This window comes from Pristiophorus japonicus, chromosome 11, assembly GCF_044704955.1.
Source record: "Pristiophorus japonicus isolate sPriJap1 chromosome 11, sPriJap1.hap1, whole genome shotgun sequence".
Taxonomy (NCBI): Eukaryota; Metazoa; Chordata; class Chondrichthyes; family Pristiophoridae; genus Pristiophorus; species Pristiophorus japonicus.
Genome location: NC_091987.1, coordinates 212,209,688 through 212,230,891, shown reverse-complemented (window position 1 = coordinate 212,230,891; position 21,204 = coordinate 212,209,688). Strand labels below are relative to the sequence as shown.

The 21,204-nt window shown below is 49.8% G+C and overlaps 1 protein-coding gene across 2 annotated transcripts in view; it reads left to right on the top strand.

The window, feature by feature from the left end:
* The window catches only part of usp28 (ubiquitin specific peptidase 28), a 97,794-nt gene extending 80,636 nt beyond the window's left edge, over window positions 1-17,158 (top strand). The window contains exons 20-26 of one of the 2 annotated variants that reach the window (XM_070894491.1): window positions 3,049-3,144; window positions 6,554-6,732; window positions 8,641-8,719; window positions 10,269-10,348; window positions 10,877-11,000; window positions 13,534-13,729; window positions 16,727-17,158. In XM_070894491.1, coding sequence (XP_070750592.1) covers window positions 3,049-3,144; window positions 6,554-6,732; window positions 8,641-8,719; window positions 10,269-10,348; window positions 10,877-11,000; window positions 13,534-13,729; window positions 16,727-16,902 — 930 coding nt within the window. In that variant the 3' untranslated portion in view covers window positions 16,903-17,158. The remainder of the gene's footprint in view (window positions 1-3,048; window positions 3,145-6,553; window positions 6,733-8,640; window positions 8,720-10,268; window positions 10,349-10,876; window positions 11,001-13,533; window positions 13,730-16,726) is intronic. The other variant, XM_070894492.1, reaches the window with a different exon arrangement.
* The last annotated feature ends 4,046 nt before the right edge of the window (window positions 17,159-21,204 follow it).

Sequence of the window (21,204 nt, the reverse complement as noted above, 5' to 3'; positions counted from 1 at the left end):
ATCCAAGTCTAAGGATAAGGGGTAAGCCATTTAGGACCGAGATGAGGAGAAACTTCTTCACCCAGAGAGTGGTGAACCTGTGGAATTCTCTACCACAGAAAGTTGTTGAGGCCAATTCACGAAATATATTCAAAAGGGAGTTAGATGAAGTCCTTACTACTCGGGGGATCAAGGGGTATGGCGAGAAAGCAGGAAGGGGGTACTGAAGTTGCATGTTCAGCCATGAACTCATTGAATGGCGGTGCAGGCTAGAAGGGCTGAATGGCCTGCTCGTGCACCTATTTTTCTATGTTTCCATGATCGGATCAGCCATGATCGTATTAAATGGCGGAGCAGGCTCGAGGGACCGTATGGCCGACTCCTGTTCCTGTATCTTATGTTCTTATTTAATGCTACAATTCTGGCGGCAGTGTCGAAGCGGCCGCTGCCTTTGCACCGGTGCTTAGCCGTTGTGGTGTAGCCCGGTGACAAGGTGCGGCTGAGCCCAGAGTGAGACTCCCTCCTTCGGGCTATCTCGCTGCTCAGCGCTCCCAACACGGGGCTGGGATCCTCGCTCCCGATCGCGTCTCCGTACACACTGTAACCGCAGTGCCAGTGTGAGCCAAGGCTGCTTCGTATTGTTGCTGCAGCTGGGTGCGGAGCTCTGCAAGCTCCAAAATGTGTGTCGGTTGCTGTAAGATATTTTGGAAGCCTTTTTACACAGGACATACGGCCCAGAAGCAGGCCTTTTGGCCCAACCAGTCCATGCCGACGTTTATGCTCCACTCGAGCCGTCTCCTGTCTTTCCTCATCGAAATCTGTCAGCGTAACCCTCTATTCCCTTCTCCCTCGTATACTTGTCCAGCCTCCCCTTAAATGCATCGATACTATTCGCTTCAACCACTCCCTGTGGCAGCGAGTTCCACATTCTCACCACTCTCTGGAGAAGTTTCTTCTGCAAATTTTAAAGTTACTGCAAAAGATAAGTTGCCTTTGTGAGATTCCATCTTGTTTATTTTTAATAATGCTCTATTTTACTCCCATGCAAGGTATGATACATTAATAGATAATCCCACTTGTGGCTCTCCACACGCCAGGTACCATAGGGCTCGGGAACTGTTCTAGTGATTCTATCATTGTCGCTCCATCACTGGTCTTCTGGAAAATGACGGAGACCAATGTTGATTTTTACACTGTCCAATTCCCCTACTACCCTTCCCTTCTCACCACCCTATCCCAGGCAAAGCAGCCCGATTGATTGGCACCCCATCCACCACCTTAAACATTCACTCCCTCCACCACCGGCGCATCGTGGCTGCAGTGTGTACCATCTACAAGATGCACTGCAGCAACTCGCCAAGGCTTCTTCTGCAGGACCAGGGCAGCCGGCGCATGGGAACACCACCACCCCCACGTTTCCCTCCAAGTCACACACCATCCTGACTTGGAAATATATCGGCCGTTCCTTCATCGTCGCTGGGTCAAAATCCTGGAACTCCCTCCCCAACAGCACTGTGGGAGCACCTTCACCCACATGGACTGCAGCGGTTCAAGAAGGCGGCTCACCACCACCTTCTCAAGGGAAATTAAGGGCGGGCAATAAATGCCGGCCTTGCCAGCGACGCTCACATCCCATGAACGAATAAAAAATACCCTGGAAAGGGGTAGGGAATAGGACATTGAATCGTGGAAATGCCCCAATTTCCCCTCGGTATTTTTTCCACAATGCTTCTAGAATGAATTTATCATTCATCACCTTGTCAAGGTGTGTGTTAAGTTACAGGTATACAATGCTGCTGGGCAGTCTTAGAATCAGAATGATGGAGCACAGAAGATGGAGTTCAGCCTCTTGTGCCTGTTTTCTGATTGAACTATCCATTTAACCCCATTACCCCATTACCCCTCCCCTTACCCTGTAATCTTATAAATGTTTCTTCTTCAAATATTTATCCACTTCCCTTTGGAAAAACTACTATGGAACTCTTTTCCATGGAACTACTGTTTCTAGTAGTGCACACTCCCTGGGGCCCCCTGTAAATATTGGCACATTCCCTGGGGCCCCCAGAAAATATTGGCACATTCCCTGGGGTTCCCTGTAAATATTGGCACATTCCCGGGGTCCCCTGTAAATATTGGCATAGTCTCAACAAAAGTGTGTCTGGTCAGCAATACAGAATTATGAAGAGAAGCCTGAATCTAGACAGACAAAAATCTTGTAAGAACACAGGAGCAGTGGTAGACTGTTCTACCCTGAAGCCTCTTCTACCATTTTGTTGGCCTTTGAGCCTCTGTTTGTAGCTCCAATTACTCTTCTGTTCTCCGTGACCATTAATATCCTTGCTTTCCGAGTAAGCATGCATCCCACTTTTCAACTCTTCAGCTAACTCTCTATCTACGTCCTTCTGGACAGGGTATCCCATATTGCCCTCACCAATATGCCCTGCAGGCTGTGCAGTCCACTCACAAGCTGTCCCGGGGAAGACACTCTGCCCGCCAAATTAAAGGCACCACGTAGTTAAATAAACAGGCCACGGATCCACGGTAATATTTAGAGGGAGCTTTGTCCCCACCCTTTATAAGTCCCCAGTTTGAAAATCTTCCCTTCTATCTTCCCTTATTCTCTCAGAGGCGCGTTAATCTTTGAAATTCTCTGCCTCAGAGAGCTGTGGAGGCTGGGTCATTGAATATATTTAAGGTGGAGATACAGTGTTTTGAACGATAAGGGAGTGAAGGGTCATGGGGAGCGGGCGGGAAAGTGGAGTTGAGGCCAAGATCAGATCAGCCGTGATCTTATTGAATGGCAGAGCAGGCTCGAGGGGCCGAATGGGCTACTCCTGCTCCTATTTCTTATCTTCTTTACAGTCCTGTTCAAACAACGAATCACTAACCTGCAACATTATCGAAGAGTAGTGATTAGACTCTTGGCTCAAGGCTTCCGTCTAGTTGCTGTTAATTTATGGTTTTGAAATGTGCGTAGTTGTGAGTTCTGTATTTCTCTACATGGGTTTATGACCTTTTCTCTGTCTGTCGATTCCTGATATTTTGCCTCCTATCGCCCTCTTGTGGCAGGAAATGTTAAGCCCGGCTATGCAGGGCATCATCCTGGCAATTGCCAAGTCCAGACAAGTCTATGACCGGGATGGTGCTGAGGCAGGGCTAATAAAGGTATTTACGATGAAGTACTTCTGCCTGTCTTGTGCTTTGCTGTGCATGCAACTTCTGCAGATTTTGTAGCTGTTTTTTTTTAATTGTTAACTTTCCATCTTGGTTTTGTATATTTCCTGTGGAGTTGATGTCTTCTGGTATTGTTCCTCCTCCTGCATCACTCCCTTTACAATCTCCTTATTCTGAGACACTTAAAGAATCTCACAGAGAAGGAGGCCATTCGGCCCATCGTGCCTGTGCCGGCTTTTTGAAAGAGCGGTCTGATTAATCCTCCCTCCTCCCTGCTCTTCCCCCACAGATTTGCACATTATCCCTCTTCAGGTATTTATCCAGATCATAAATACATTCTTGTACAATGTCTTACCTTGGCGTACTTACCCGCCGCCAACGTGCCCGCTATGTCGTGCGGCCGTGCAGTTGTTTGCCGGTCCGGGAAGGGGATTGGAGGATTGGTATTTCAGCTGAGATTAATCCTGCTCTCGCCTCTTGCCCGAGATCTGCACCCGCGAGCAGTGACCAGCACGATCGCTGGATGGCAGTCGGGGGTAGAAACACCAGCTGGTTTCTCTTCCTCTCCCTGGTACCGGTGAACCACATGTTGTCACTGGCACTGGGAACAACCAACTCAGCCCAGAACAAAGGGTTAAACCTCCGACATTCACCAACAACAACCTGCATTTATATAGCGCTTTTAACGTAGTAAAACGTCCCAAGGCGCTCCACAGGAGCATTATCAGACAATATTTGCAGGCCGAGTCCCATAAGGAGATATGAGGGCAGATGACCAAAAGCTTGGTAGGTTTTAAGGAGCATCTTAAAGGAGGAGAGGCGGAGAGGCTTAGGGAGGGAATTCCAGAGCTTGGAGTCCAGGCAGCTGAAGGCACAGCCGCCAATGGAGGGGCAAAAGAAATCGGGGATGCACAAGAGGCCAGAATTGGAGGTGAGCAGAGATCTCGGAGGGATGTGAGGCTGAAGGAGGTTACAGAGATATGGGGGAAGAAGGGGTGAGGGCATGGAGGGATTTGAAAACAAGGATGAGAATTTTAACATCAAGGCGTTGCTGGACCAGGAGCCAATGTCGGTCAGGTAATGGGTGAACGGGAATTGGTGCAAGTCAAGGGTTATGGGGAGCGGGTAGGGAAGTGGAGTTGAGGCCAAGATCAGATCAGCCATGATCTTATTGAGGAGCCAAATGGCCGACTCCTGCTCCTATTTCTTATGTTCTTATAACCTGGGCCTACCTGTTTTTTTTCCTGTCCTTTTTAATATACAGTTCACTAATTAGCGAGAGAAACAGAGGCAACCTCCCACTTTTGTGGTTTGTATATTCAAGGCTGAGTTCGATAGATTTTTGTATTCTAAGGCAACCAAGGGATATGGGGATTGGGCGGGAAAGTGGAGTTGAGGTCGATGATCAGCCGTGATCTTATTGAATGGCGGAGCAGGCTCGAGGGGCCAAATGGCCGTCTCCTGCTCCTATTTCTTATGTTATTATGATTTAGGATACAGGCAGCAGAGATTTGGATGAAACTCATAGTACAAGAATAGAAATTGCGGGAAACACTCAGCAAATTATCAGCCATTGAAAAGAGCAATCTAGCACAGTGCGCGGACTAGTGCTTGTATCAAAGGACGACCAGCAAGCCAAGGGTCACCCATGATCTCTGGGTCCTGGCAATCCGGCCTTTCAATCTAGTTGTGCTTGGATGTCGTAACTGATTGGTTGTCCTCTTTGAATATGGTGGCCCGGGAGGTTTTGGAAAGGAGTGCCTTTAAGGTGTCAGCCGTGGCAGCTTGTTATCTTAAAACCAAAAGAACAAGCCTTCTCAAATGTTTTACATTGGAATGCGAAATGATATCTCGTTGAAATCGAGAGCTGTTGTGTCACATGCCAGGCCCACATTGCTGGGTCAGTGGGCAAGACAGAAATGCACAACTCGATCCCTCAGCATGGTGAAGGCAGGTTAGTGATCAGGCTGGTGTCCCTTCATCAGAGCTGGTGTGAGGGCTCTTCTCTCGCCTCTTTAACTCGTTCAGTCCTACAAAGAGGCTCTATTGCTTGGTGCACACCAGTTCTCATCCCCCACCCACCTTTCCCTTTTAAGATAATGTCTTTTAAGATTTAAAAAAAAAAAAATTCATTCCGGGATGTGGGCGTCGCTGGCAAGGCCGGCATTTATTGCCCATCCCTAATTGCCCCTTGAGAAGGTGGCGGTGAGCCGCCTTCTTGAACCGCTGCAGTCCGTGTGGTAAGAAACTCCCACAGTGCTGACTTTGTCACAGCGGTTTGCTACAACTGAGTGGCTCGCTGGGCCATCTCCGAGGGGCAGTTAAGAGTCAACCACATTGCTGTGGGTCTGGAGTCACGTATAGGCCCAGACCGGGTAAGGGCAGCAGATTTCCTTACCCTAAAGGACATTAGTGAACCAGTTGGGTTTTTCTGACAATCTGGTAGTTTCATGGGGCTAAAATTTCCATAAAATCCGCCGCTGCTGAAAATTGCCGCCCCCAAAAAACTGCTGAGCTTCTGAAATTAATGCTGGCGTAAAATTGCACAAAAAAAAGTTTAAAAAAAAATACCACCCGGCGAGAAAAATGGGTCTTGCACGCAGATTCCTGGGAAACGCGATCCTGGGCAAATTGGGCGGTTCTTAATCAAAATGGGTAGCAATTACTCAAATTTAGACCGAGGCTGCGGGTTGGGCCTAGGAAGGGAGGGGAAAACAGACAAAATAGTTTTTCCAAAAAACATGAAATAAAAAATCAGAAAACATTCACCGGACCCTTTTCAACTTAATCGCTGTAAAAAAAAATTTAAAATAATTATAAAAAAACACTTTAACTTACCTTTTTTTTTTGCAGGGCTACTAACCTCCCGCTCAGCCCCGCTGCTTTTTGTGGGCGGTTCTTTCCGATCTTGCCTACGGGTCACCGCTGAACCCAAACTTGGGCGGTCGCGGTTTTTTTCGGCGTTGCACGCCGGCGGTCTGTTCCCCAGCGGCGTTTCGAAACCGCCGACGGAACTCTTTTTTTTTTTGTGAAAGAGTGAAAAAAATTTTGCCGGGTGGTTTACCGTCGAAAACGAGCGGTAACGCCGAGAAAACCGCCGGGAACGGAGTGGAAATTCTAGCCCCATATGGTCACCATCACCGACACTAGCTTTTTAATTCCAGATTTAATTATTTAACTGAATTTAAATCCCACCCCCACCCCACACAGCTGCCGTGGTGGGATTTGAACTCTCGATTTCTTCCGACCCGTTGAGTAAATTCCAGCATCTCTCTCCATTTTGGGTTTCCACCTTTCGCACGAGAGTTGTTGTGTTTCTCGGCTAACCGAGCTGTACATTGGTGCTCAGCTGTGTGTTTCTGATCTCTCCTTTTCCCCCCCCCCCCACTCCCGCACCCAGGCATTCCACGAAGAGTACGCGCGGCTGTTCGAGTTGGCCCGGGAAAAGCCGACGCCCCACAACGATCCGCGCCTCCAACACGTCCTGGTTTACTTCTTCCAGAACAAGGCCTCCAAGCGGGTGATCGAGCGGACGCTGCTGGAGCAGTTTGCAGATAAAAACCTCAGCTACGACGAAAGGTGGAGATCAGTTTAACCCTGCATGTGTCGAGCTTATAACTGCAGCTTTCAAAGTCAAATTAGCATCCTTCCTCGGCTACTTAATTGCGTTCTAATTAAGGGACATCGGTGCTGGAATGTGGGATAGTTCTCCTGGGTGTGTTTTATGCACCTGTGAGAATGCTCACAGGTTTGGAGAGCCGCTGACAATGTTTGAAGGGGCTGCTCCTCAAATTCTGGTTGCACTTCAGTCCCCCACACCTGATCTTTGGGCACCCTGTGCGGAGGGGAGCGGGCAGGTCGGAGGGCCTCCTCGTAGGACTGCTCCTGGGCACGGCCAAGGCGGCCATCAGCCGGTCCAGGCAGCGGGCGGTCGAGGGGGTCGTTCAACCCGACTGCCTGCCTCTCTTCCGCGGTTACATCCGAGCCAGGGTGTCCCTGGAGATGGAGCACGGGGTGTCCACCGGTACGCTCGCGGCCTTCCGCGAGAGGTGGGCGCCGGAGGGACTGGATTGCATCTAATTTGATTAAGGGTTTTGGTTACAGTTTTAAATTGTTAATTTGTGGGTTCTAGTGCCAAAAAAGGGGGCACTTGATTTAAAGTTTCTACCAAAATAGTTGGAGAGCTGTGAGTTGGGAGTGGCTTAGCCAGTCATGTGATGTTCACAAGACTCAATAAAACCCCAGTCAGTTGGGTTCGGGGGATCCACGATGGGGCAGGTGGTTGTGAGCCTGGTGGATGAACTGGTAATGTGTAGTGTGATTGTTAAACCTTTGCTAATAAATTAACTAGTTATTAATTAGCAATGTGTTGCCGTGAATTCTTAAGCAAAGAATCCATGAAGCAAATACATTTGCACCCAGTGTCGACATCAAGCTTTCAAACGATGTGGTTAACTCTGCGATTCTAGTGCAGGTACAATGCGGTTTGCGTTTCACACCAACACTGAACTTGCACAATGTAAATTCAGACTTGAGGCCTCATCTAATTCCAGAATATAGCTTCCTCCTCCTGGGACTTAGGCGGCATTTAGACTATAACTGTAGGATGGCTGCAAAGTAAGTAGTGAATGCTTTAAAACTAACGTATTTGCTTCATGGGTTCTTTGCTTAAGAATTCACGGCAACACATTGCTATTAAGAACGAGTTGGTTTATTAGCAAAAGGTTTAACAATCACACTACACATTACCAGTTCATCCACCAGGCTTACAACCACCTGCCCCATCGTGGATCCCCCGAACCCAACTGGCTGGGGTTTTATTGAGTCTTGTGAACATTACGTGACTGGCTCAGCCACTCTCAACTCAACAGCTCTACAAACCTCTGAGCATACTCACATGTGCACACATTACACTAACCAATAATCCCTGTCGTTATTTTTGGCCCGCGTGGCCACGTTAATGGGGCTGTGTGGGCCATTCAAAATTGTGCGCGCGTGCTTTTTATCGATTTAAAAGCCAACTCACCGGATGCACGGGACCTTCAGAGCGCTGAGTGGCCCCGCAGCTTAAAGGGAACTTTGGTACCCACACTTAGTGTAAATGCACATTTAGATTGGGTGTAACACAGCGTGGATGTAGACTAAGGCTCCTGTATAAAAACATGGCGTGAGTCCCACCTTTGGTGTGATGTTTTTTGTTTCCCGCACCATTCCTGTGTGGTCTGCTGTGTTAATGGGCAGCTTTGTGCTGCGAACTGCTGCAACCCGCTGGGAACTGTGTGAACACGCCCCAAATGATTATTGCACTTGGAAGGTAAGCGGCTGATGGAGAAATTAGATTTCTGTTCCATCAGTCTGGCCTGGATTTATATCCAGAGGTGAAAGGACGCAGTCCAACCCATTGCCCCACCTGTCAAAATTGATTTAACAAATCTTCAAGTCGAAACGTGGCTTCAAAACACAAATAATCTTGTGTTCAACTCGTAGGTCCATAAGTATAATGAAAGTGGCACAGACAAAGCTGAAGCTCATCGGACCCTCCGACATGGACATGCAGGAGTACAAGGTGCGATTCAACGTGTCTGTCGTGCAGTATTGTTAGAGATTTTTGTTTTAAGCATAAAGAAAAAGAAAGATTTGCATTTATATAGCACCTTTCACAACCTCAGGACATCCCAAAGGGCTTTGCAGACAATTAAATACTTTTTTTCTTTTGGAGTGTAGTCACGGTTGTAATGTGGGAAACGCGGCAGCCAGTTTGCGTACAGCTAGCCCCCACAAACAGCAATGTGATAATGACCTGATAATCTGTTTTAATGATGCAAATTGAGGGATAAATATTGGCCCCAGTACACCGGGGATAACTCCCCCTGCTTTTCTTCGAAATAGTACCATGGGATCTTTTACGTCCATCTACGAGGGAAGACGGGGCCTCGGTTTAAAGTCTCATCCGAAAGACGGCCCCTCCGACAGTGCGGCGCTCCCTCAGTACTGCCCCTCCGACAGTGCGGCGCTCCCTCAGTACTGCCCCTCCGACAGTGCGGCGCTCCCTCAGTACTGCCCCTCCGACAGTGCGGCGCTCCCTCAGTACTGCCCCTCCGACAGTGCGGCGCTCCCTCAGTACTGCCCCTCCGACAGTGCGGCGCTCCCTCAGTACTGCCCCTCCGACAGTGCGGCGCTCCCTCAGTACTGCCCCTCCGACAGTGCGGCGCTCCCTCAGTACTGCCCCTCCGACAGTGCGGCGCTCCCTCAGTACTGCCCCTCCGACAGTGCGGCGCTCCCTCAGTACTGCCCCTCCGACAGTGCGGCGCTCCCTCAGTACTGCCCCTCCGACAGTGCGGCGCTCCCTCAGTACTGCCCCTCCGACAGTGCGGCGCTCCCTCAGTACTGCCCCTCCGACAGTGCGGCGCTCCCTCAGTACTGCCCCTCCGACAGTGCGGCGCTCCCTCAGTACTGCCCCTCCGACAGTGCGGCGCTCCCTCAGTACTGCCCCTCCGACAGTGCGGCGCTCCCTCAGTACTGCCCCTCCGACAGTGCGGCGCTCCCTCAGTACTGCCCCTCCGACAGTGCAGCGCTTCCTCAGTACTGCCCCTCCGACAGTGCAGCACTCCCTCAGCACTGCACTGAGAGTGTCCGCCTAGATTTTTGTGCTCAAGTCCCTGGAGTGGGGCTTGAACCCTCAAACTTCTGACTCAGAGGCGAGAATGCTGCCTGCTGAGCCACGGCTGACAAGAGGGGAAAGGACATAAATATTGAGCCTCATTGCAAGTCCAACCACTTTAACCAGGGCTCCAGTTTTTAAGATTTCTCTGCAAAGTTCCTGTTTTATTTTCCTCCGTTTTTTTTATGCCGCTGTGGGGTTTTTTTTGCCAATTGGGAAACCCGTTTTAAACGGCAAATACTGCGTCTGGCTTCCCGTCAAATCGGCACCACTCCTTCCTGCCCTGTGCTCAGTTTGTGAAAGAGTGCTGCTGTTATACTACGGGATTTTTTTTAAACATGCTCGCCCCTGAAGTGAATGAGCGCTGATGCCGTGTAAAGTGGTGTCTCTCAGCATCCTTTCTCAACGCATTTCAATCATTCATTCACCGGCACGTCAACCTTTTCCTTTACAGGAATGGCACGAGGACTACAGTTTGTTCCGGAAGGTGTCCGTCTATCTCCTGACTGGATTGGAGTGCTATCAGAATGGAAAGTAAGTTTTGAATGCCCTCAAAACCGTAATGTATTTGCTTCATGGGTTCTTGGCTTAAGAATTCATGGCAACACATTGCTATTAAGAACTAGTTGGTTTATTAGCGAAGGTTTAACAATCACACTGCACATTACCAGTTCATCCACCAGGCTCACAACCATCTGCCTCATCGTGGGTCCCCCGAACCCAGCTGGCCGGGGTTTTATTGAGTCTTGTGAACATCACGCGACTGGCTAAGCCACTCCCAACTCAACAGCTCGACAACAATTTTGTGTAAAGCATGCAATCAAGTGCTTCCTTATTAAAGAGGCACCAGAACCGAGAAATTAACAAATAAAACTTTTGGAACTGAGCCAATGTTGGCACCTGAAGCATGAGGTTCAGTGTGAGAGATAGGGTAACCGTCGGGATGAGGTTCAGTGGGAACGGTGTAAGGCACCACAGGGAGAGGTTTGCTGGGGTGAATGAGCTGTTCTTGGCCTTGACGCGGATGAAATGCTTGAACGAGTATTCTGGATCTGTTTGCAGGTGCCGTGAATCCCTGACTTACTTGGTCCACGCCTACCACAGCAACTTGAAGCTACTGAAGAATGGAGAGAACCGGGGAATTGACGAGACGCTGATTGCATACTACAGAAGAAAGTGCCTTTTGGTCAGTCACCAGTTCAGAAGAAGGAAAATTAGCGGAGTACTTAGAGGGCATTTTTATTAAAAGCAAGAAAATGTGGGAAATACACACCACCTGAAAGAGTAAAGACAGGTTATTCTTTCAGACCTGAAAAGTCACTGCTGTCCGACCGGCTGTGTGTTCCAGCATTTTCCCATTCGACTTCAGTGGCCTGTTTCTGTGCTGTATATTCGATGTAATTCTATGTCCCAAGGTAACTTCAGTTGCAGAATACTACACTGTATTTATAGCACAGACGCAGGCCATTCGGCCCAGCTGCTCCGTGCCGGTGTTTATGCTCCACACGAGCCTCCTCCCACCCCTCTCCATCTCACCCTATCAGCATATCCTTCTATTCCTTTCACCCGCATGTGCCTTTACAGCTTCCCCTTGAATATATCTCGTCTCAACTACAAGCGAGCCCCGGGTGGGCAGAGGAAACATTACAAGGTACACCCTCAAAGCCTCCCTGATAAAGTGCAACATCCCCACCGACACCTGGGAGTCCCTGGCCAAAGACCGCCCTAAGTGGAGGTAGAGCATCCGGGAGGCAGCTGAGCACCTCGAGTCTCGTTGCCGAGAGCATGCAGAAATCAAGCGCAGGCAGCGGAAGGAGCGTGCGGCAAACAAGACTCCCCACCCACCCCTTTCCTTCAACCACTGTCTGTCCCACCTGTGACAGAGACTGTAATTCCCATAGTGGACTGTTCAGTCACCTGAGAACTCACTTTTAGAGTGGAAGCAAGTCTTCCTCGATTTCGAGGGATTGCCTATGATGATGATGACCCTGTGGTAACAAATTTCCAAATTCTAACCAAAGGTTTTCCTGAATTCCAATTGGATTTATTTATATTGTATCTTATATTTATGGTTCCTAGTTCTCGTCTCGCCCGCCAGTGGAAACCGCTCCAATTCTACCCCATCAAACCTTTCCATAATCTTCCAACACCTCTACCAGGTCACCCCTCAGCCATCTATTTTCTGGAGAAAAGAGTCCCAGACTGTTCAGTCATTCCTGACGGTTGTCGATGTTCCCATCAGGAAGAGGTGTAGAGCGAAAGCCAGGTGGTCCCACAGGGGAAAATTCTGTCCAGGAGTTTCCCTGGGAACACTCTATGGGGCAGATTTTCAGCTCCTCTGCGCTCTGTTTTTGTGCCCCGGAATGGCGGCGGTGAGGTGTTCTGGCCGGGCGGCCGGCCTCCAGCGCCCCGCGGCGATCCTCGGGTCCGGTTTAGCGGCGGTGTCCGGAAGAGCTGCGCCGGGGTGTGTAACGCCCCCCCCCTGGTGGTGACACCGGTGTGAGTCTGAGCTCCTGCCCGACCCGTCCGCTCCGCAGAGCGCCCCGCACTGACGGCCTGGGAAATCAGGGCGGGCCAACGATACCAACAGCAGAGAGGTAATGGCCTCCTAAGGTACGTGTGATTGTTTTCATTTGAAATTTTTTTGGCGATTTGTGTTGTGGCATGGGCAATGTTTTGGGAATGTTTTGGTGTTTTTTTTTTAGCTTCCCCCGTTCTCCGCCCCCTCCCCCCCTCCCCTCCCCCCGGCGTGTCTCGGAGTGCTCCCGGCCCTGCTCTTTAGGTCAGGAGTTTCCCATCCTAACGCGCGAGAGGGATGTACAACGCCTCCCTTAGCACTGCACCCCCTGACGCGGGGCCCAGCTGCCCAGACTTACCTACTGAGGCGCAAACTGTTCCCGGCTGCTAACCTTCCCGGCCCAAAAACATCAAAGCCGAAAATCCAGTCCCAAATGGAGCCCCCTCTTCCCCGAGCGGTTGGCTGGAGAGTAAGCGGCCGAGCCTGGAAGCAGATGACTTGGCTTCTCTTGTTGCCAGGCAACAATCTGCGGTGATGGACAAATATCGGCAGCAATGACAAACTCAACAAAACAATCCTGGTGCTGAAAGCAGTTGCATTGGAGGCAGTTCAGAGAAGGGGGTTCACGAGGTTGATTCCTGAGATGAGGGGTTGTCATATGAGGAAAGGTTGAGCAGGTTGGGTCTATACTCATTGGAGTTTAGAAGAATGAGGGGTGATCTTATTGAAATATATAAGATTCTGAGGGGGCTTGACAGGGTAGATGCAGAGAGGATGTTTCCCCTTGTGGGGGGAATCTAGAACTAGGGGTCATAGTTTCAGAATAAGGGGTCACCCATTTAAAACGGAAATGAGGAAGAATTCCTTCTCTCAGAGGGTCGTGAATCTGTGGAATTCTCTGCCCCAGAGAGCTGTGGAGACTGGGACATTGAATATATTTAAGGTGGAGATAGACAGATTTTTGAACGATAAGGGATTGAAGGGTCATGGAGAGCGGGCGGGGAAGTGGAGCTGAGGCCAAGATCAGATCAGCCATGACCTTATTGAATGGCGGAGCAGGCTCGAGGGGCCGAATGGCCGACTCCTGCTCCTATTTCTTGTGTTCCTTTATGAAGGGGTGGCACCATGTAAGAGGATCTACGGTTCTTCCATCCCTGTCACTGATAATACGCTGACCTGCCCTGCACACCTTTGGTTACAGGAGCTGAATGCCAATGCGGCAGACTTGTTTGAAAGCGGCGCTGACAGCGATGTAGCAGAAGGGCTGAGCATAATGAACGACCTCGTCATTCCGTGTATGCACCTCATCGTCACCAACGAGCTCTCGAAAGAAGACCTGGCTGCGGTGGAGATGATGAGAAACCACTGGTGCTCCTACCTCGGCGAAGACATGGATGGTGAGTCTTTGTGAAACTGTCTGTTCTTAGAGCCATACGGCACAGGTGGAGGCCATGAGGCTCTCTGCCTTCTCTCCTCCTTTACGACGTTCCTTAAATTTAACTCCTCATCTGCCCTAATACCTCTCGATGTGGCTCGGTGTCAAACATGTGGTTGGTGACACTCCTGTGCGCCATTTTACTTCACTCAAAGCGCTATCTAAATGCAAATGTTTTTGTTGTTCAAGTTGGTCAACGAGCACTGGTAAATATTCCAACAGATTGGCATCCACAAGTGGCATTGGCCAATGGGAGGCGCTGGACAGCGATTGCAAGCGGGATGCCCGACTTGTTCTCCTCTCTGATCTATGGGGTGCACCACTCCAGCTACTGCCCCAACTTAAGGTCAGCCACCTCAGCACAGGGGGTCCAACCTGGGGGCTCCCAGGTCTGCATGGTACATCCACTCAGAGCCTTGGCCAGCTGAGCCCAGCGGAGAGGCTCCCCGGGTTTAGTGTGATAAAGGGGGGCAAGTTAGACCATGTTTCACAATCTGCCCTGAAGCAGGTTTAACCCAATCACAGTAAAGCTCTATCTGAGAACATCTCTCAAAAGTAGAAAAGACCTATACTTCATGTAAAGAAAGAAAGATTTGCATTTGTACAGCACCTTTTATGACCACCGGACGTCTCAAAGTGCTTTACAGCCAATGAAGGTACTTTTGGAGTGTAGTCACTGTTGTAATGAAGGAAATGCGGCAGCCAATTTGCACACAGCAAGCTCCCACAAACAGCAATGTGATAATGGACAGATAATCTGTTTGTTATGTTGATTGAGGGATAAATATTGGCCTCAGGGCACCGGGGAGAATTCTCCCGTTCCTCTTCAAAATAGTGCCATGGGATCTTTTACGTCCACCTGAGAGGGCAGGCGGGGTCTCGGTTTAACGTCTCATCCGATAGACGGCACCTCCGACAGTGCAGCACTCCCTCAGTACTGTCCCACCGACAGTGCGGCACTCCCTCAGTACTGCCCCTCCGACAGTGCGGCGCTCCCTCAGTACTGTCCCACCGACAGTGCGGCGCTCCCTCAGTACTGCCCCTCCGACAGTGCGGCGCTCCCTCAGTACTGCCCCACCGACAGTGCGGCACTCCCTCAGTACTGCCCCTTCGACAGTGCGCCACTCCTTCAGTACTGTCCCACCGACAGTGCGGCGCTCCCTCAGTACTGCCCCACCGACAGTGCGGCGCTCCCTCAGTACTGTCCCACCGACAGTGCGGCGCTCCCTCAGTACTGCCCCTCCGACAGTGCGGCGCTCCCTCAGTACTGCCCCTCCGACAGTGCGGCACTCCCTCAGTACTGCCCCTCCGACAGTGCGGCGCTCCCTCAGTACTGCCCCACCGACAGTGCGGCACTCCCTCAGTACTGCCCCTTCGACAGTGCGGCGCTCCCTCAGTACTGCCCCTCTGACAGTGCGGCGCTCCCTCAGTACTGTCCCACCGACAGTGCGGCCCTCCCTCAGTACTGCTCCTCCGACAGTGCGGCACTCCCTCAGTACTGCCCCACCGACAAGGTGGCACTCCCTCAGCACTGCACTTTTTTTTAATGTTGTGGTTCTTGGAGTGGGACTTGAACCCACAACCTTCTGACTCAGAGGCGAGAGTGCTAATTGGGAACAAAGGGATAGGAGTAGGCCATTCAGCCCCTCGAGCCTGTTCTGTAAAGCAGTTGTATTTCTCTCACTGCCCAGGAGGCACTTGCAGCTTCCTTGCCCTTTATCTGTGGCCCTCCGCAGACACTGCTCCACGTGTCTTTGTTCACAGTACACTTGGCAGAGGGATGTTGTTGGGATTTGGTGCTGTTTCCCTTCTCATCGAACTCCACAGCGAGAGGAAACATAAGCATGCCATTGGACAGGAACCCAGGGGAAGAGGACACTATCTCAGAATCCATAATGAATGCAGAGCTGAGCCTCATCAATCTTCGGGGCTTTGCTGAGAGGGATGCTCAATAAAAAGAATAAACCCCAAGATGCTGCACTCGGGAATTTTATGGTCTCCCTGGATTGATGAATTTAGATGGGCCGAATGGCCTTCCTGATCGGTAATTATCTTGTAACTGTCCTGCAGGGCTTGATCCTGTGTCACGCCCTTCATTCATGTCGTCGTTCGAGTTATTGATGCGGTTTTGTGTGTCAGATGGTAGCACTTCAAGTCAGGTAATTATTGGCGCAAATTGGTAGCATTCTCCTAAATCAGAAAATTTGGGGCTCGAATCCCACTGCAAGACGGTGTCAACCGTGGCTCAGTGGGTGGCACACTCGCCTCTGAGTCAGAAGGTTGTGGGTTCAAGTCCCACTCCAGGGACTTGAGCACATAAAACTAGGCTGACACTCCAGTGCAGTGCTGAGGGAGTGCCGCACTGTCGGAGGGGCAGTGCTGAGGGAGTGCCGCACTGTCGGAGGGGCAGTGCTGAGGGAGTGCCGCACTGTCGGAGGGGCAGTGCTGAGGGAGTGCCGCACTGTCGGAGGGGCAGTACTGAGGGAGCGCCGCACTGTCGGAGGGGCAGTACTGAGGGAGCGCCGCACTGTCGGAGGGGCAGTACTGAGGGAGCGCCGCACTGTCGGAGGGACAGTACTGAGGGAGTGCCGCACTGTCGGAGGTGCCGTCTTTCAGATGAGACGTTAAACCGAGGCCCTGTCTGCTCTCTCAGGTGGACGTGAAAGATCCCATGGCCACTATTTCGAAGAAGAGCAGGGGAGTTATCCCCGGTGTTGTGGCCAATAACAATAACAGATTATCTGGTCATTATCACAGTGCTGTTTGTGGGAGCTTGCTGTGTGCAAATTGGCTGCTGCGTTTCCCACATTACAACAGTGACTACACTCCAAAAGTACTTCATTGGCTGTAAAGTGCTTTGAAAAGTCCGGTGGTTATGAAAGGTGCTATAGAAATGCAAGCCTTTCTTTTAAGTTCTTGAATGTCTGAAATTGCACTGTAACTGTCATTTCCTTTGCAGCCCAGCTACAAGAGAAACTCACCGAATTCCTGCCCAGGCTTCTGGACTGTTCCGCTGAGGTTCGAATCCTACGAGAGCCGCCAAAGATCCGGCCAAACTCGCCCCATGACCTGTGTAACCGGTTCGCCGCGGTAATGGAGTCGATCCACAGCACGTCGCCTGTCACAGTCAAATAGCCACCTCCGCCAGATAACATCAGATTGGAACTTTGAACACTGGACCTTTCGAATTGTGTGGTGTTTGAGTGCCAAAGCACTTCACAAGCATTGACCCTGCAGTTAATTGTCAAACACTGTTATCTGTTACATCAGGACTGGGGGTTTGGGAGGGTGGGGAATAGCAACGGTTACATGAAATATTTAGGTGCCTTTATTTTCATGCAACTTTGTATTTTGTATTTTTTTGTGCAATAAATGTTGTTTTTGTGCTTTATTGCCCCGTGGTGTGTAAACACGTTTTCCCAGCTGCTGCCGCATGTTTCTACATCAAAGATTTTCATGAAAGAGACGGTAAAGTTTAGACGCACTCAAGCCACAATAGGGGGATGGAGGGAACAGAGGAACAGGAGTAGGAGAGTCCCTCGAGTGCGTTCCGCTTGATGGTGTGGGCAGAGCTGCTGGATGTGAAATTGAAGAGGGAAATTATACAATCACAGAATGGTTACAGCACGGAAGGAGGCCCGTCGAGCCCATGCTGGCTCTCTGCAAGAGCACTTCAGCCAGTCCCACTCCCCTGCCCTTTCCCCGTAGCCCAGCAAAATGTTTTCCTTCAGGTAGTTATCCAACTCCCTTTTGAAAACCATGATGGGATCTGCCTCCGCCATTCTATCATTCCAGATCCCAATCACTCGCTGTGTAAAAAAGTTTTTCCCCATGTTGCCTTTGGTTCATCTGCCAATCGCCTTAAATCTGTGTCCTCTGGTTCACTCCTTCGGTCACAAAGGGCGGTAGAAGTTTGGAACTCTCTTCCGCAAATGGTAATCGATGCTCGATCGATCAGTTGTTAATTTTAAATCTGAGATTGATGCACTTTTGACTGCCAAAGGTGTCACGGGATACAGGGCAAAGGCGCATCTGTGGAGTTAGGTCACAGGCTAGCCATCGAATGGCAGAACAGGTTCGAGGGGCTGAATGGCCTCCTGTTCCTATGGTTAAACAGCCATGCTTTTCAAAATGATGAGGGGTCCGGGACAGAGTGGATAGAGAGAAACAGTTCCCATTGGCGGAAGGGTCGAGAACCAGAGGACACAGATTTAAGGTGATTGGCAGACGGTTCAAAGGCGGAGGCTGCCTCAATCGTGGCTTTCAAAAGGGAGTTGGATAAGTAGCCGAAGGGAAAAAAATGTGCAGGGCTACGGGGAAAGTGCGGGTGAGCGGGACTGGCCTGAGGTGCTCTTGCAGAGAGCCGGCACGGGCTCAATGGGCCGAATGGCCTCCTCCTGTGCTGTAACCATTCTATGATACTCCGTGCATGGCCCCCATGTACTGTACATTTCACCATTGGGTCCTGGCAGAGGTCCTGATATCTTGTGAAGTAAATGCGAATTCAGTATTTCAAGACTCCCTTTAATCAGCAGACAAGTGACTGGCTCTTCAGGGCATGCATAGAAATCCTTACATAACTCCTTGTTCTTTTTAAAAAAAAACAAATAGGAGAATGTTACCTGCCAATATTTACATAAGAATTAGGAACAGGAGTCGGACATCTAGCCCCTCGAGCCTGCTCCGCCATTCAATAAGATCATTTGCTCGAGGTTTGATTTCACAAGGCTTGGGGCTCCTAGAGGTAATGGAGCAGATATTCTCATCCTTGTTTCCAAATCCCTCTATGGCCTTGCCCCCTCCCTATCTCTCTAACCTCCGACAACCCTCCAAGATATCTGCTGCTCCTCCAATTCTGACCTCTTGCGCGTCCCCAATTATAATCGCTCCACCATCGGTGGCCGTGCCTTCAGCTGCCTGGGCCCCAAGCTCTGGAACTCCCTCCCTAAACCTCTCCAGCTCTCCCCCTTTAAGACGCTGCTTAAAACCGACCTCTTTGACGAAGCTTTAGGTCAACTATCCTGATATCTCCTTATGGGTCTCAGTGTCACATTTTGTTTGATAATCGCTCCTGTGGCCTTGGGCTGTTTTGCTGTGCTAAAGACGCTATAGAAGTGCAAATTGTTGTTGATAATGTGCAATGCTTACGAATGTAAAATGTAACGCACTGATCGAGACCAAATGATTGAACTATCGTCAGTGCAAAATTCTGACCATCGCGAATAACGTGAAGTAGTGCCCCTTCCCTCAATAATTTCAGATAAGAACATAAGAAATAGGAGCAGGAGTCGGCCATTTGGCCCCTCGAGCCTGCTCCGCCATTCAATAAGACCATGGCCGATCTGATTATGGACTCGGCTCCACTTCCCTGCCCGCTCCCCATAACCCTTCACACTCTCATCGCTCAAAAATCTGTCTATCTCCACCTTAAATACATTCAATGACCCAGCCTCCACAGCTCTCTGGGGCAGAGAATTCCACTGATTTACCCTCAGAGAAGAAATTTCTCATCATCCCAGTTTTAACTGGGCGGCCCCATATTCTAAGACGATATCCCCTAGTTTTAGGTTCCCCTATGAGTAGAAATATCCTCTCTGCATCCACCTTGTCGAGCCCCCTCATTATCTTATAAGTTTCGATAAGATCACCTCTCATTCATCTGAACTCCAATGTGTAGAGGCCCAATTTACTCAACCAATCCTCATAAGTCAACCCCCTCATCTCCGGAAACATCCTTGTTCACCTTCTCTGAACAGCCTCCAATGCAAGTATATCCTTTCTTAAATACGGAGACCAAAACTGCACGCAGTACTCCAGGTGTGGCCTCACCAATACCCTGTACAGTTGTAGCAGGATGGTTCAATGTTTGGGCCAACTGCACAATGCATAAGATGCTTGGCAAGGTAAAACCGTGTGGTTATTGTTAGTGGATGATTTGTAAATGGGTCAATTCTTCACTTCACACAATTTTGGAAAATACACTCAGTCTGTGCCCAAACAGAAGGTGCTGAAAAACAGAACATTTTAATGGGTCTTAATGTCTGGTCTCTCCGGGGCACATACAAGGTGTGCCCATAGGGGCCCCGCAAGTTCTGGTTCTAGGCCTGCCCTGCGCTAAAACCCGCAGCTTGCGATCTGCCAAGAATTCTCTTGTCAGATCGTACGAGACCCCGAGAAAGGGACTTCTGCGGGCGGGGAGTTGGGCTGTTTGCCCAGCGAATGCCCGGGAAATTCTTAGGCCTGGTAAAAGCCTAAATAAAAATAAAACAAACTGTTATCGATCATTTATACATTAATAACCTCGTGCAATAAGGTAAGTTTATTTTTAGCCACATGTAAATTTACTTTTCAAAAAATTAAATTAAAGTAATTAATTAAATGCCATTTTAATTAATTTTAAGTAAGTAATGTTTTTTTATAAAAATGTATTTGATATATAGAGGTATTTTTGATGTGATGCCCATTCATACTTTTGGGCATGAATGGGGTTTCCCTCCTTTTAATGGTTGGGCCAGCCCACGTGATCCCAGGGGTACGTGTGAAGCGCCTGATCCCTGGGATCCGTGGGCCTTACGCAGGCCTACGCCTACAGACCCAGGAGCACGAGCGTCCGGACCTCCGGCACCAGCAGGTAAGCTCATAGATTATTTTGCCTGTTGGAGGCGTCGGCCCGCGGGGCAGTCTCCGACCACAGATTCAGCCCCAATATGTTCTCGGGACACGGGTGTCGCTGGCAAGATTGTCCCGAGAAGGTGGTGGTGTTGGCCCTTCTCCTCGAACCACTACAATCTTCGGTGCTCGATCAGGAATTCCAGGAAGTTGACCCAGCGACGGTGAAGGAACAGCAGGAGAGGATGGTGTGCGACTTTAAGGGGAACCAGCATTCTCGTGATCTTATTATTCTTGCCCTCATGAGGCCAGAAGGTAATGTTTGAAGTACGCTTGGTGAGTGGCTACAGAGCTAAACCTGTCGATTGTATGTCAATTCTCCAATAAGTTAGCCATTAAAAATCTAGGCTGACACTCCAGTGCAGTGCTGAGGGAGCAGCACACTGTCGCAGGTGCCGTCTTTCGGATGAGACGTTAAACCGAGGCTCCGTCTGCTCTCTCAGGTGGATGTAAAAGATCCCGTGGCACTATTTCGGAGAAGAGCAGGGGAGTTATCCCCAGTGTCCTGACCAATATTTTTCCCTCAATCAACACAACAAAAAACACATCTGGTCATGAAAAGCGCTATATAAATGCAAGTCTTTAACCACATAGTCTAGTTGGGAATCCAGATGTGACTAATTGTAGTCCTGATTAGTAAATAAATAGTGAATAATAGACACAGTCATCGGGCCTGTGATCTCGTATTTGCATGTGCATTTAATCCTCTTGCATATTTGTTGGTAAAACAATAGGACGAGAAGTAGAGTGTGAAATGTCTTTTGATCG